Source organism: Marmota flaviventris, chromosome 7 (assembly GCF_047511675.1).
Source record: "Marmota flaviventris isolate mMarFla1 chromosome 7, mMarFla1.hap1, whole genome shotgun sequence".
Classification (NCBI taxonomy): Eukaryota; Metazoa; Chordata; class Mammalia; order Rodentia; family Sciuridae; genus Marmota; species Marmota flaviventris.
Genome location: NC_092504.1, coordinates 97,763,645 through 97,777,566, shown reverse-complemented (window position 1 = coordinate 97,777,566; position 13,922 = coordinate 97,763,645). Strand labels below are relative to the sequence as shown.

At 36.0% G+C, this 13,922-nt stretch overlaps 1 protein-coding gene across 5 annotated transcripts in view; it reads left to right on the top strand.

Annotated features, from left to right (window-relative positions):
* Window positions 1–13,922, top strand: part of Metap1 (methionyl aminopeptidase 1) — a 59,866-nt gene that overhangs the window by 15,391 nt on the left and 30,553 nt on the right. For all 5 annotated transcript variants that reach the window (XM_071614519.1, XM_071614518.1, XM_071614520.1 and 2 more), the window contains exon 2: window positions 10,186–10,237. In XM_071614519.1, coding sequence (XP_071470620.1) covers window positions 10,186–10,237 — 52 coding nt within the window. The remainder of the gene's footprint in view (window positions 1–10,185; window positions 10,238–13,922) is intronic.

Genomic DNA, 13,922 nt, shown 5'->3' with positions numbered 1-13,922 from the left:
TATAATTTTGTAGCTGTTAATGAACCTCTGTCTGTCCTCTCCTCCCCCCGCTTCCCAACTTACAGTAAACATTAGTTCATTCTTAATATCTGTGAGATCAATTTTTAACTTTCACATGAGTAAGAACACAGTATTTGCCTTTCTGTGCCTTGCTTAATATCATGTTCTCTAGGCTTATTTGTGTTGTCACAAATGACAGGATTTTATTTTATTTATTTACTTTTTTTTAATTTTTTATTGTTGGTTGTTCAAAACATTACAAATTTCTTGACATATCATATTCCACACTTTGATTCAAGTGGGTTATGAACTCCCACCTTACCCCCATACACAGATTGCAGAATCACATCAGTTACACATCCATTGATTTACATATTGCCATACTAGTGTCTGTTGTGCTCCCCTGCCTTTCCCATCCTCCACCCTCCCCCCTCCCCACCTCTCCCCTCCCCTCCCCTCCTCTCTCTCTACCCCCTCCACTGTATAACCCTGAGGGTCTCCTTCCATTTCCATGCAATTTCCCTTCTCTCTCCCTTTCCCTCCCACCTCTCATCCCTGTTAAATGTTAATCTTCTTCTCATGCTTTTCGTCCCTACTCTGTTCTTAGTTACTCTCCTTATATCAAAGAAGACATTTGGCATTTGTTTTTTAGGGATTGGCTAGCTTCACTTAGCATAATCTGCTCTAATGCCATCCATTTCCCTGCAAATTCTATGATTTTGTCATTTTTTAATACAGAGTAATACTCCATTGTGTATAAATGCCACATTTTTTTTTTATCCATTCGTCTATTGAATGGCATCTAGGTTGGTTCCACAGTCTTGCTATTGTGAATTGTGCTGCTATGAACATCGATGTAGCAGTGTCCCTGTAGCATGCTCTTTTTAGGTCTTTAGGGAATAGACCAAGAAGGGGAATAGCTGGGTCAAATGGTGACAGGATTTTATTATATTTATGGCTTAATAATGTTCCACTGTGTGTTTATACTACATTTTCTTTCTTCCTTCATCTGTTGACACTTAGGTTGATTCTATAAATTTGCTATTACAGGGAGTGCTGCTGTAAGCATGAGAGTGCAGCTATCTCTTCCTTTCTTTTGGTAATATATCCAGTAGTAGTATTGCTTGATCATACGTTAATTTTATTTTTATTTTTTGCAGAATCTCCATATTGACTGTACTAATTCACATTTTCACCTACAGCCTTTCTGTGCATCTTCTCCAGTATTAGTTACTTTTTTTGTCTTTCTAGTCTCAGTGGGGTGAGATGATGTAGGGGTTTGTTGTTGTGGTCTTGATTTGCATTTCCCTGATGAGTAGTGATGTTGAGCATTTTTTCATATATTTGTTGGATATTTTCATATCTTTTGAGAAGTTTTATTCAGGTCATTTTCTGTTTTAAAATTGGATTACTTGTTTTTTGCTATTGATTTGAGTTTTTAATGTATTCTGGATATTAATCTCTTGTTGGATGAAGTTTACATTGTTTCTCCCATTCTACGTGCCATCTTTTCACTTTCTTGTTTGCTTTGCTGTTCAAAATTTTTAAAATTTGATATAGTCCTGTTTTTCTATTTTTGCTTTTTGTTTCCTGTGTTTTTGAGAAAGTCTTATTCAAGAAAGTCTGTCATACCAATACTCTGAAGTATTTCTACTGTTTCCTTTTGATAGTTTCATGTCTTTCTTACATTTAAGTCTTTAAGCCATTTTGAGATGACTTTTGTATATGGTGAGTGATGGGGGGGGTCTAATCTAAGTTTTGTTGTGCATATGAATGTGCAGGTTTTCCAGCACCATTTTTTGAAGAGACTATCTTTTCTCCAGTGTGAGTTTTTGGTGTCTTTGTCAATAGGCAGTTGCCTGTAGATATGGATTTATTTCTGAGTTCTCCATTCTGTCCATTGGTTTGTGTGTCTTTTTTTTTTTTTAATATTGGGAATTGAACCCAGAGGCACTTTACCACTGAACCAGCCTTTTTATTTTTTATTTTAAGACAGGATTTCACTAAATTGCTTAGGGCATTTTTAAGTTGCTGAGGCTGGACTCAAACTTGTGATCCTCTTGCTTCAGCCTCTTGAGTTGCTGGGATTACAGGTATACACCATGAGGCCCTGCCTGTGTGTCAGAATGCCAGTAACATGCTGTTTTGGTTGCTGTGGCTTATAGTATGTTTTGAAGTCAGGTATTATGACATCTTTGGCTTTTTTCTTTTTACTCACTGTTGCTTTGGTCTATTCTGGTTCTTTTGTGGTACTATATAAATTTTAGGATTATTTATTTCTTTAAAGAATATCATTGGTATTTTGATAGGGATTGCTTTTCTCTTTTTTTCTTAGTTAATGGAAAGTTCGTCACTTATGCTGATCTTAAAAAAAATTAGTTTCATTGAAATTTTTGTTTGTTGTTCTCCAACATGTATTATTATCTTCCTTCTGCTAGCTTTAAAAAAATAATTAATTTTTAGTTATAGATGGATACAATATCTTTATTATTTTTTTATGTGGTGCTGAGGTTTGAACTCAGTGCCTCACGTGTACTAGGCATGTGCTCTACCACTGAGCTCCAGCTCCAGCCCTTGCTAGCTTTTTGTTTTTATTTCTGCTTCTGGTTCCCTGAGGTGTAAAGTTTGGCTGTGAATTTGATTGAGATCTTTGTTTTGTAACATGTTTATAGTGATCAACTTTCCTCTTAACATTGTTTTTGCTGCATCCCACAAACCTGGATGTTTGGTGGTTTTGTTATTGTCTCAAGGTGTTTTAGCTTTCTGTCACTATAATCAGGAACTAATCACCCTATAAAGAGTAAAGGTTTATTTTGGCTCATCGTTTTAGAGGTTTTAGTACCTTGCTTTGGTCCTGTGATAGCACGTGATGGTGGCATTTAGTGAACCTTCTTTTGCAGTCTGGGGCTTCTTAGATGATGGGTTTACTTGTAGGTATTTCATAAAGCTGTATCATCCTTTCCTGAATTTGTCAAATTTAAGTGCCTACCATATTATATTCCAGGCACTATACTAAGTGCTGGGGATAAAACAGTAAGAGAAAAATGGGCTTTGTCCCAGAGGGTCTGCAGTCTTCAAGGAGAGCTACATTAAATAATCACAGATAGTATGAATGATAAGTACAACAAAGGAAAAGCAGTGTCTGGTACTTGTGAGAAACTGCAGGTAAAAAAGGCACGTAATTCGTTGAAGAGGTGGTTGGATGCTGGTCAGAGAAGGCCTCATAGAGGAAGTGATATCTGAGCTGAGATTTGACAGGTTACTGGGATGAACAGGTGAGGAGCCAGAGAGAAGCATCGGGAATGGACAGAGAAAAGGGGGAGTGTGGGTGGTGCTAAATAGATGGGGAAATAAACCTGTGGCCAGGTTGCCCAGAGCCTTGTTGGCTATAGAAATGTTGCTGCTGTATGCTAGTGAAGGGACTGGGCTGATTCATACAAAGATGGTAAGGATGGATGATTTGAGAGCTGCTCAGTAAGTAAAATTAACAGAAATTGGAAGTCTGTTTGCTTTGTCGATAAGGAGACACTTTTGGACAGGTCTACTGCATCTTTGTTAAAATAGGTCCATGGCATTCTCAAAGACTCCTTTAACCTTTGCTGTAATGAGCTGAGAGAGAGGGAGACTGAGTGATGGTGTAGGTGTATTAATGGGTATATGTAAATGAACAGTCCCTTTGAAAATATTGCCTCTGTTTTCTCTCCTCACAAGAATGGAAAGGAACTTGTGTGTGTTCAGCACCTCTACTGGTGTGCCAGATTCTTCACATCCAGAGTCTTGTTGGTTAAATCCTCTGAGCAACCCTATGAGGGTGGTATTATTAAATACTTATTAGTGCAGCAAAAAAATTTACCCAAGGACAAGTATTGCTCTTAAGTCAAAACCCAAGTCTCTCCTTTTCAAGCTCTTGGATTCTGGTGATGTACTATTACTGACTTTACTGAACGGGGACTGGTTTTATGGAAATCTTGCAAAATTACCGAAGCAGGATTGGCTCCATCTGAGGTTGTGCAAGTCCAAGTTAGAGGAAAAAGATTTTCAATGATTTTGGCTTATATAGTATCTAGGAGCAGAGCTTGCAGGCAAAGTTGTCAAGTGTTAGGCAAAGTTCTGTTTCTGAATGCACCTCTCCTTGCTTTGTGAAGTAATAGCCTCATTTATACAGAATTTGCCTTTCCTTGAAAGTTGCAGCTCAAATACGTCTTCCTTCTGATTCTGTGTCAGAATCTGATCTTGGTCTTCTGAGCCTTTATAACATTGTGTCCTATTCTTCTAGTGCTTATTACAGTTTATAAATAGTGATTTTTCTATGAATCTTCTCTTTTTTAGCTGTAGTTGGACACAATACCTTTTTTTTAAAAAAAATTTATTTTTTAGTTTGTAGTTGGACACAGTACCTTTATTTCACTTATTTATTTTTTTGTGGTGCTGAGGATTGAACCCACAGTCTCACATGTGTGAGGCGAGTGCTCTACCACTGAGCCACAACCCCAGACCAGCACAATACCTTTATTTTAGTGTGGTGATGAGGATCAAACCTAGGTCCTTGCACTTTAAGAGTGACTATCATTATTTGGTAGGAACTGGCCGCATTTTCAACACTTAATTTTAATAGAGTATATATATTTATTATGGCACTGGTTGGAATATGTAATTCATCAATTATAATTGCCAAACTATTAATTTTGCTAATACGAGGTATGTGTTAGTCGGAACCTCTTTCTGGTATGCATAGGTGTGCTGAGAATGGATGAAAGGTGTATTTGAGATGTACTGAGCTTCTTAGCCCTTGAAGGCAGCTAGGTTCTGCCTGGTATAACTTGTGATACCTCTATATTCCACGGGTTCTACATCCACAGATTCATCCAGCTGATGATATTTGAGGGGAAAATTCCAGAGAGTTCCCAAAAGCCAATCTGGAATTTGTACTATGTGGAATTTATGCTATGTGGAATCTACCTACATGAAGTGACATGTAGGCATACTGTGTTATAGTCTCTCACCATTTCACAAGTCATCTTGCTCCACCACTCATTGCTTAAGCATTGTTTGCCTTGAGTCTTGTTATGTACTATGCAGTTGGACCTATAATGATTATCTCTGTATTGAACGCATATAGACTTTTTTCTTGTTATTCCCTGAACAATACAGTACAACATCTATTTACATGGCATTTGCTTTAAATTGGGGGTTATAAGTAATCTAGAGACGATTTAAAGTAAAAAGGAGGTTGTGCGTAGGTTATATGCAAATATTATGCCTTTTTATAAAGGGACGTGGGCATCCACATATTTGGTGTCTGTGGAAGGGTCCTGGAATCATCCCCGGATACTGCAGGACAAGTAACTGTGTTATGAGATCTTGGGTCTTATATAAATTCTTTGAATATTGTTATTTTTGTTTAGCAGGCTACTAATCTGGTTGGATTTAGGTTGCAAGTTCTGTGGACTGTGGTTCACATGTAAGTTCATTTTTCAAGGCTTTTGCAGTACTTCCACATCTGTCCCAGAGCTCAACCTGAAATGGAGATGATAGGCTATTTGTTAGCTCTGTTCTCACAAGCATCAGAACAACTTCATGAGGTATTTCTAGGCTCCTTGGGGATCCTTGTTTTGGTTCTCTGTCCAGAAAACTGGGGTTTTAGTTACCTGTATTGTTGTGCCCTTTCATGACTGTGCCCATGTCTGGGGCTAAGTGGCAGGAGGTGGAGAGTGGAAAAAGCAATTGGTTTTTGCTTCACCTTCCTTGGACCACAGCATCACTGTGGAAAATGCCCATCCCTCAGAATTTTGGTTCATACAAGCTTTTGTGGGCAGCACCTTAGGATTGTGCGGGGGCTGAGATGTGAGAGAACAGAAAGGAAGATAAATTTCTGTACTCTCTGAGCATGGAAATTTCTCTTTCCTTGAGAAAGAATTGTAGGGTTTCTTCTGAGCATTTTGTATTTCAGTGGTCATTTAATGCTGCCCACAGGGTTTCAAAGCCAGGGACATACTAAACTCATTACCAGTTCAGTGGTACTTTGATTTTTGCATTTCCCTAATCTGCCTGCCATTATTTATTTTTCTGAGCTTTCAAAAGTTGATCCTCGTATTCTCTTCAGATTTTACAGTTGGACTAAATCTGTGATGTCTGTCTCCTTTGTCGTGTGTGTCCACTGATATCTCTGCTCACTGAGTTTATTTATTTTTAATTTTTAGAACAGTTTTTTAAAGTATATACATCACATCAAGTCATGTGCCAAACTTTTTTTTTTAATCTTTATTTATTTTTTTATGTGATGCTGAGGATTGAACCCATGGCCTCACGCATGCAAGGCAAGTGCTCTACCACTGAGCTATAACCCCGGCCCCATAGAGCAATTTTCTTAAGGATTGCTTTTGTATCTGCAAACCTTGGTTATACGCAGTGCTCAAATACCTCTATCCAGTAGGCTTTTCTTCTCTGACATGGTATAAGTTAGGTAGACATATTTATTTTTGTAACATTTTGTGGTTTGTTTGCTTGCTTGTTTTGGCTGTACTAGGGATTGAACCCAGGGTTTTGTGCGTGGAAGGTAAGTGCTCTGCCCCTGAGCTACATCCCCAGCCTCTGTAACATTTTAAATGTATCTTTTTCCATTTCTCCCTGATGGTTCCTACATTCTCCTTTTAAAATTTAAATTGGTATGTAAAACTCCTGTGTTCTCTAAATGAGTCATCTGGGATAGAATTGAGCTTTATTTAAGGAAAGGTGTATCAGTTCTGTGAGAATAAAACAATGCTGGGTTATGAAAAAATATTATGTTCACATAACCTATTTAGAAAAGTTTCATAAATGAGTTGTGTCAAGTTGCTAACTGTATAAAAACAGATCTCATTTTGTGTAGTTTTGATATGCCTGAACTTAGTTTTCATGATTTACTTAAAACCAGTCCTCTAACAGTAATACAGATGGCAGTTACCATAGCACATTAATGTGAAGTAATTATTACATAAAATAGACTTTGCTGTTAGCTTTTCTGTCTGTAAATCACTATGTAAACTAATAGATGTTCATCTTAGTCATTGATTAGTCCCTTCACTTCTTTGAAAGCCTGTGAGTGACTGGTCATTGTGTATTTACCACTCAGTTCACATGCAGACAGAAAAGCTTGTAGTTGTGTTGCCGCCTTGTTTCCCAATCATAAGCTTACTATTGGATAATCAATCACAAGGAAGAACTGACCAACAAAGATGAAAGTGCAGCAAAGAAATGTTAAGTGACAATGAAATTACACTGTACAAAAGATTATGAATCCCAATGGCATCAGAATTGTTAACACCAGAGACTAAAAGGTTAAGGAGCAATAGCATTAAAATTTGAGGAAATAATTTCCAATCTAGAATTCTATATCTGGCTAAACTTCAAGTGTCAAGACTATCACAAGACATTTTCATTTATGCAGAATCTCAAAAATCTTTCTCAGGAAGCTACTGGAGGAAACATTACACAAAAACAAGAGAATTAACAAAGAGGGAGATCAATTTAAATAAGACATGACAAGAAAAATAAATGGACTCTCAAAGATGATGCTTAAAGAAGACTTTAAGGATGACTTCCAGGAAATCAAGAAATTCTGACTAGAGGAAGTCAGAGAGCTCTCAGAGAAAGTTCTAAGATGAAATTGACAAAATGCCCAATGTACATAAAACTATCAACAGGAGTTTTGTACAACTGTGAGAGTGTTGAAATAAATGAGTAAATAATCAAAGAAAATTGTTAGTATTTGGAAATAAAAAAGGGGAAAAAGGATTTCTAAGCTAGAAGCAATTGACCAGGTATGTGAAATAACTTGATTTAGTGTTAAAGTTACAAAAACATTATTAACTAACAACAGACATTTTGCATCTATGATATTAGAATAGCAAACAAATCAAGAAACATTTAAACTCTTATTGTGAATTAAGATTCAATACAACATAAAATAGATTTAAAAATGTATGTAGATGTCCAACTAGAAATACTTAAGCTTAAAATATGAATTAGTATCTAATAAAAATCAATACAGAATCTTAAAAGGAAAACAAAGATTTTTAAAACTAGAAATGTACAACTTTATAAGACGAAGTTTGCCAGGCTGCCAGTGTCCCATACCGCAGCAGCTCTACTCTACTACCACACTATATAAATCATATACTAAAACTAAATCACTTAAACACTATATTAATAAAATTTACACACTCATTTGTAACATTAATTTCATGTTCTAGAATGTAACAATTTATAGTGCATGTACATAATAGCAAGTGATAACTTATATGTCCAGATATCCAACTGCAATTTGAAACTAGAAAATAAACATCTTTAATATTGGATAATACCATTCATGTTGAGTATCCACTTCACTCTGTATAAACCTTAGTTAGATGCATAAAGTCCTATAGCATTCTTATTTTTATTTGTTCTTTTAGATATACATGGCAGTAGAGTGTATTTTGACATATCGTACATACATGGAGTATAACTTCCCATTCTTGTGGTTGTACATGATGTGGAGTTATACTGGTTGTGCACACATACGTGAACATATGAAAGTTATCTACTGCCTTTCCTATTCCCATCTCCCCTCCCTTCCCTTAATTCCCCTTTTAAATTCAATGAACTCTTATTCTTCCCCTTCCTACCCTCCTTTGTTGTGAGCATCTGCATATCAGAGAAAACATTTGGCCTTTGGTCTTTGGGATTGGCTTAGCATGATAATCTCTAGTTCCATCCAGTTGCCAGCAAATGCCATGATTTCATTCTTATTTATGGCTGAATAATATTCCATTGTGTATTTATGCCACAATTTCTTTGTCCATTCATCTGTTGGAGAGTACCTAGGTTGGTTTCATAATTTTAGCTATTGTGAATTGAGCTGCTGTACATTGATATAGCTGTGTAACTATAGTATGCTAATTTTTATAAAAACCGAGGAGTGGGATAACTGGGTCAAATGGTGGTTCCATTGCAAGTTTTGCAGGAGAGAGAAATTGACCTACAGAGGACCTCCATCAGTGTTTTAGAAAGGACAGCCTTAGTATCACTGCTGTAATGTTTTTTGATTACTACATATTGTAAGGAGTCTTTCTTGGCTTTTCTCTTGTTCATGTTTCAAAGATAAAACATTTGTTGGAATTTGTGAATTTTCTTAGTGTTTTTAATGACTTAAGTAACTTTACAAAGTTAAAGTTAGAAGAGACGATAAAAATTGAAGAATAAATAAGGTCTATGTCTTGTTGAATTATTTTTTAATTACTTAAGTTCTTTACTTGAATTCAATTTATTACTCCATTTTCACAATGTGTTACTTCTTACTGGTATCTGAAACATGTACCATTTTCCTAAATGAGAAGTTTTGTCTTTCTGTTTCATTCATCCTTTCTGATCAGTTAGTCAACAAGTGCTTACTGAAACCTACAAGTACTGGTGAACTTTAATACAGTCCCTTCCTTTGCAAGGCTTGTTGTCTGAGGGCTGATGTCATATAGTGAACACAACTGCTCAGTTGGGTTACTTAATGTGTATAATGACTGATTTGGCTTCTGCTATAAATAGTGGAAGAATCTGGAAATTATCCTTGTTATTTTTTTCTAGTTTGATTAATTGGCTAGGGGGTCTTTTCACATACTTTAAAATAACTTGGCAAAAACTAGGTATGGTGGCACATATCTGAAGTTCCAGCTACTCATGAGAATGAGGTAGGAGGAATACTTTCCTAGCATGCCTGATGCCCTGGGTTCAATCCCCAGTACTGCAAACAAAATAAAAATTAAAATAATTTTGTGAGATGAAGTTGAAATACAACTATGTATTTCAGTTTATATATAGGTTAGTTTTGCTTATTTGAAGTAAAGTTTAGATTGCTTTTTGAAGTGAAATTTTGAGTAGGTGTCATTTCTTAAGCTTTTCCCATAATTTTTGTTTCTTACAAGAATTTTTCAGTAACTATTTATTTTTTTTTTAATATTTATTTTTTAGTTGTTGGTGGACACAATACCTTATTTCACTTATTTATTTTTATGTGGTGCTGAGGATCGAACTCAGGGTCTCGCACGTGCGAGGCGAGTGCTTTACCGCTGAGCCCCAGCCCCAGCCCAGTAGCTATTTCTTATAAATAACGCTCTGTAAAGATGTTTCTAATTAAGGAAGGCTTGACACTAATTTCCCTGTTTGTTGTTTTAGGAATGTTTTAAAGGAAGTTGGGCTACGCACAAGTTACTACATAAGAAAGCAAGTAAGTAAAATTACTTATTCTTATTTGGCTTAGAAGTGGCTTTTGTGCCAGAAGACAGGGATTCTTCTAGTTATGAACACGTGTATTTAAATGTTCTGAGAGTAATCCTGATAGCTAGAATTATAACATGCTTTTTTATTCTTTGTAATATATGTATTCAAGATAAAAAAAAAACATGGCTGAATAATATCTTTGTTAATCTTGTTTCATGTTTTTAACATGAAAACATGAGATCTTAGCTGGGATTGATGGGATCTTGCTTGACTGATACTGGTAGTACCCAAATCTTTTGTTACTCTCTTACATTTGCTAGAAGTGTTTGCATATTGTAGGCAGAGAGGATACATGAGCCAGGCACCTTTTGCTTTTGTTTAATTTTAGTTCATATTGCTTTTCTACTCAAGAGAGTTATAGTACAGTCAGCCTTCATTATCTTTGAGGTTCATGTCTGTGTATGTTCCATATCCACAGATTCAACCAACTGCATATTGAAAGTATTAAAAAAATGTATCTATTGAGCATGTACTTTTTTTGGTCATTTTCTAAACGATACAGTATAACTGTTTATACACCATTTACATAGTATTAGATATTGTAAGTAATCTACAAATAATATAAAGTATATGAGAAGAGGTATAGAAGCTATATGCAAATACTACATCATTTCATAGTAGAGAATGGAGCATCTGGGTGAGGGGTGTCCTTGAACCAACCCCCTGGGGATACTGAGGGATGACTATGCTTTTTTTACTTTACTTCTTTTTACTGCTATTATTCATAGCCTGATATTTAATTTTACTTTTGAAGTTACTTCATGTGACACCACAAAATAAAACTATTGCCTGCTTTTCAGCTCTTGCTGTTAGCTATACTGATATACCTGCTATTCACATAGGCTTTCTGCTTCATCTACTCATAGATTTATGTGATTGGTGTGGCTGGTTTAAGATGGCCCCATCATAATTACTTTGGAACAGACAAGGGCTTTTACATCATTGTGTCCTGATGGATGAAGGCTTGGCAGGTGGCACATAATTCTTGGTATAGGTTTTTGTTTTAATTTACTGATCTTGTGTTCATTTCCATGTGTTTTTTTAGGAGTTAGTTATTTAGTGGAGTTTGATAGATTATTTTTACCAAAATCTGAGGTCAGCCAAATCATCTCTGAAGGAAAAGGAAATAAAAATTTAAAAAAGGTAGATATTTTTTTTGGTTGTATAAAGTGACTATGTTTAATGGAAATCCTAGACTGTTTAGGGAGGAAATGTGGTTAGAGTGAGGGAAAATGATATGAATACATGAAAGTTTGTCAAAGTACAAAAGGCAGGGTTTGTTGATTTGGATGTGTTACCTCAAAGTATAGAGAAAGTTTAAATAAGGTCATTTAATGGTTTTCATTCTTACATACTGAATTATAATGTAATAGAAATTTTGAAGATTTCTTTGAGCCAGTTATTGAAATTTTATGCTTAGGAAGTTAAAGCATAGGGAAGTATAAAGTGCTGAAGTTAAATAGTATGTAGTAAAAAAGCTTAGAATGGTTCTCTACCCTGAGGTTTGCTAAATGATTGAAGTATACCCATTTCATCAGTACTGGATTTCTAAGAGTGGAGTTATTTTGCCCTTCACCACAGGGGACTAAACAGCAGGTGTTCCCTACATAAAAAAGAACATAATTATTGCAGCATTGGACATAAGCTGTTGAGAGTTTACTTATACTTCTGGTATTTAATATGGTGCCATCATTTAGGTAACGCCTTTCAGGGTAGTTTTCTTCAGTGGATGTGCCCAGTGTTCTCAATCCGCTTTGGCTGTGTTGGTTGGAGATAGCTCTCAGCTGGCCAGACCTGTATCTTTCACATCTTAACAAATTGACCTCAGGTATGCAGTTGTAGTTGACTCTCCTGGAGGAGGGAACGGTGGGAAACTGTGATCTCTAGAGCTCAGGAGGCATTGAGAAAAGAATCAGTGAAAAAGTGTTGGGATTATAAGCGTGCACAGTCATGCTAGGCTGTATGTTGGTTTCTGAATAAAGATACCTGTTTTATATCTAAGTTCATGTTGAATTTTAGTCCACAATTTGCTTTTAATATCTTTAACTGATTTTGGTATTTGAGCAATTCTGGTCTCACAAAATGGGAAATATTTCCTCCTTTTTTCTGAAAGAGATTATGTCGACTTGGCATTATTTCTTCTTAAATGTTTGATGGAATTCACCAGTAAAACATCTGGACCCAGGGTTGTATTAATTGTGGAAGCTCAGTTCTTTTCAGTGGGCTTAGCAAACTTTCAAATGTGAGTTAAGTAAGTGACTCAGGCACAGAATATATTTTTTTGTGTATCAGAGAGGACCAGTCAATATATCTTTGAACTAAGCCAAGCCCTTAGTTCAAAGATATATTGCTGATGTTTGTGTGTGCATTTTCTATAATGTTATCTTCTACTAGAGTAAACTTTTTAAGAAAATATTTATTTTTTAGTTACAGGTGGACACAATATCTTTATTTTTTATTTTATGTGGTGCTCAGGATCGAACCCAGTGCCTCACACATGCTAGACAAGCGCTCTACCTCTGAGCCACAACCTCAGCCCTACCAGAGTAAACTTAAGAGAAGTTACTTTTAATCTAATCTATAAAAGTTGTAGAACTTCACATCTCTAAACTGTACTTTAGCCAGATACATTGGCACACATGTGTACTCCCAGTGACTTGAGAGGCTGAGGCAGAAAGTTTACAAGTTTGAGGCCAGCCTCAACAACCTTAGCAAAACTGTCTCAAAATGAAAAGGACTGGCGATTTAGCTCAACTGTAAAACACCTCTGGTTCAATCCTCAGTATTAAAAACAAACAAACAAAAAAACTGTTCAGTATGTTTGCCTCTCATTTTTCTGAATTAAAAGGTGGAAGAATTTGACCACCTAAAATATGATACTAGAAACCCTATTTAAAAAAATAACTCAATAATACTTTTTTCTTCTATCCTAACCTTCCACACTAGCATGCTTGAGTTTTGGGCTTGTAGAGAGAAAGTTATATAATGTTTCAGAACTGGTTTCACCAATCTTTGTGACCATGGATTACTGTGAGCCTCATCTCCAGAATGCTGGAATCAGGTTTGTTGTGAGGCCTAGATACAAGCAAGTCCATGCCATATCTGTGAAGAACTGAGTCAGAATTTTGATCAAAAATCCCATCCTAAAGAAAGCTTATACATGTATGGTTATTTTATGTCAACTAACTGGATGAGGCATCCTGATGGAACCTTTTACAGAACAAAGCCTGGATGTGATATACTTTGGGTCAGACCTTGCATGAATCAGATATCTCATTGGCACTACTTTGTGTTCCCTGGGCCTATTGCCTTGAGATGTTTGAAAGAAAGCTTATAGGTTTTGTTAATAGCATCCTGTGCTTTCACAGTCATTAAACAAACAAACAAATTATCATACAGTTTTGCTACCAGTCTCAGCTCAGTTCAGATTTAATGAGTATCTGCGATGTGTCTAGCTAGCATCAGGGCTGAGATCAGATTGACTCCAAAATATAAACTTAACTTTTCAAGTGTAAAAACCTTAAGTAAGTTATGCTTCGAGATTAAAAAAGAAATTGCCATATTTCAGCCTGATTTGTGTAGATGTTGTTCGAAGTCTGCTTTCAGTTCTTTTTTGAAAATAGAATGTGGAA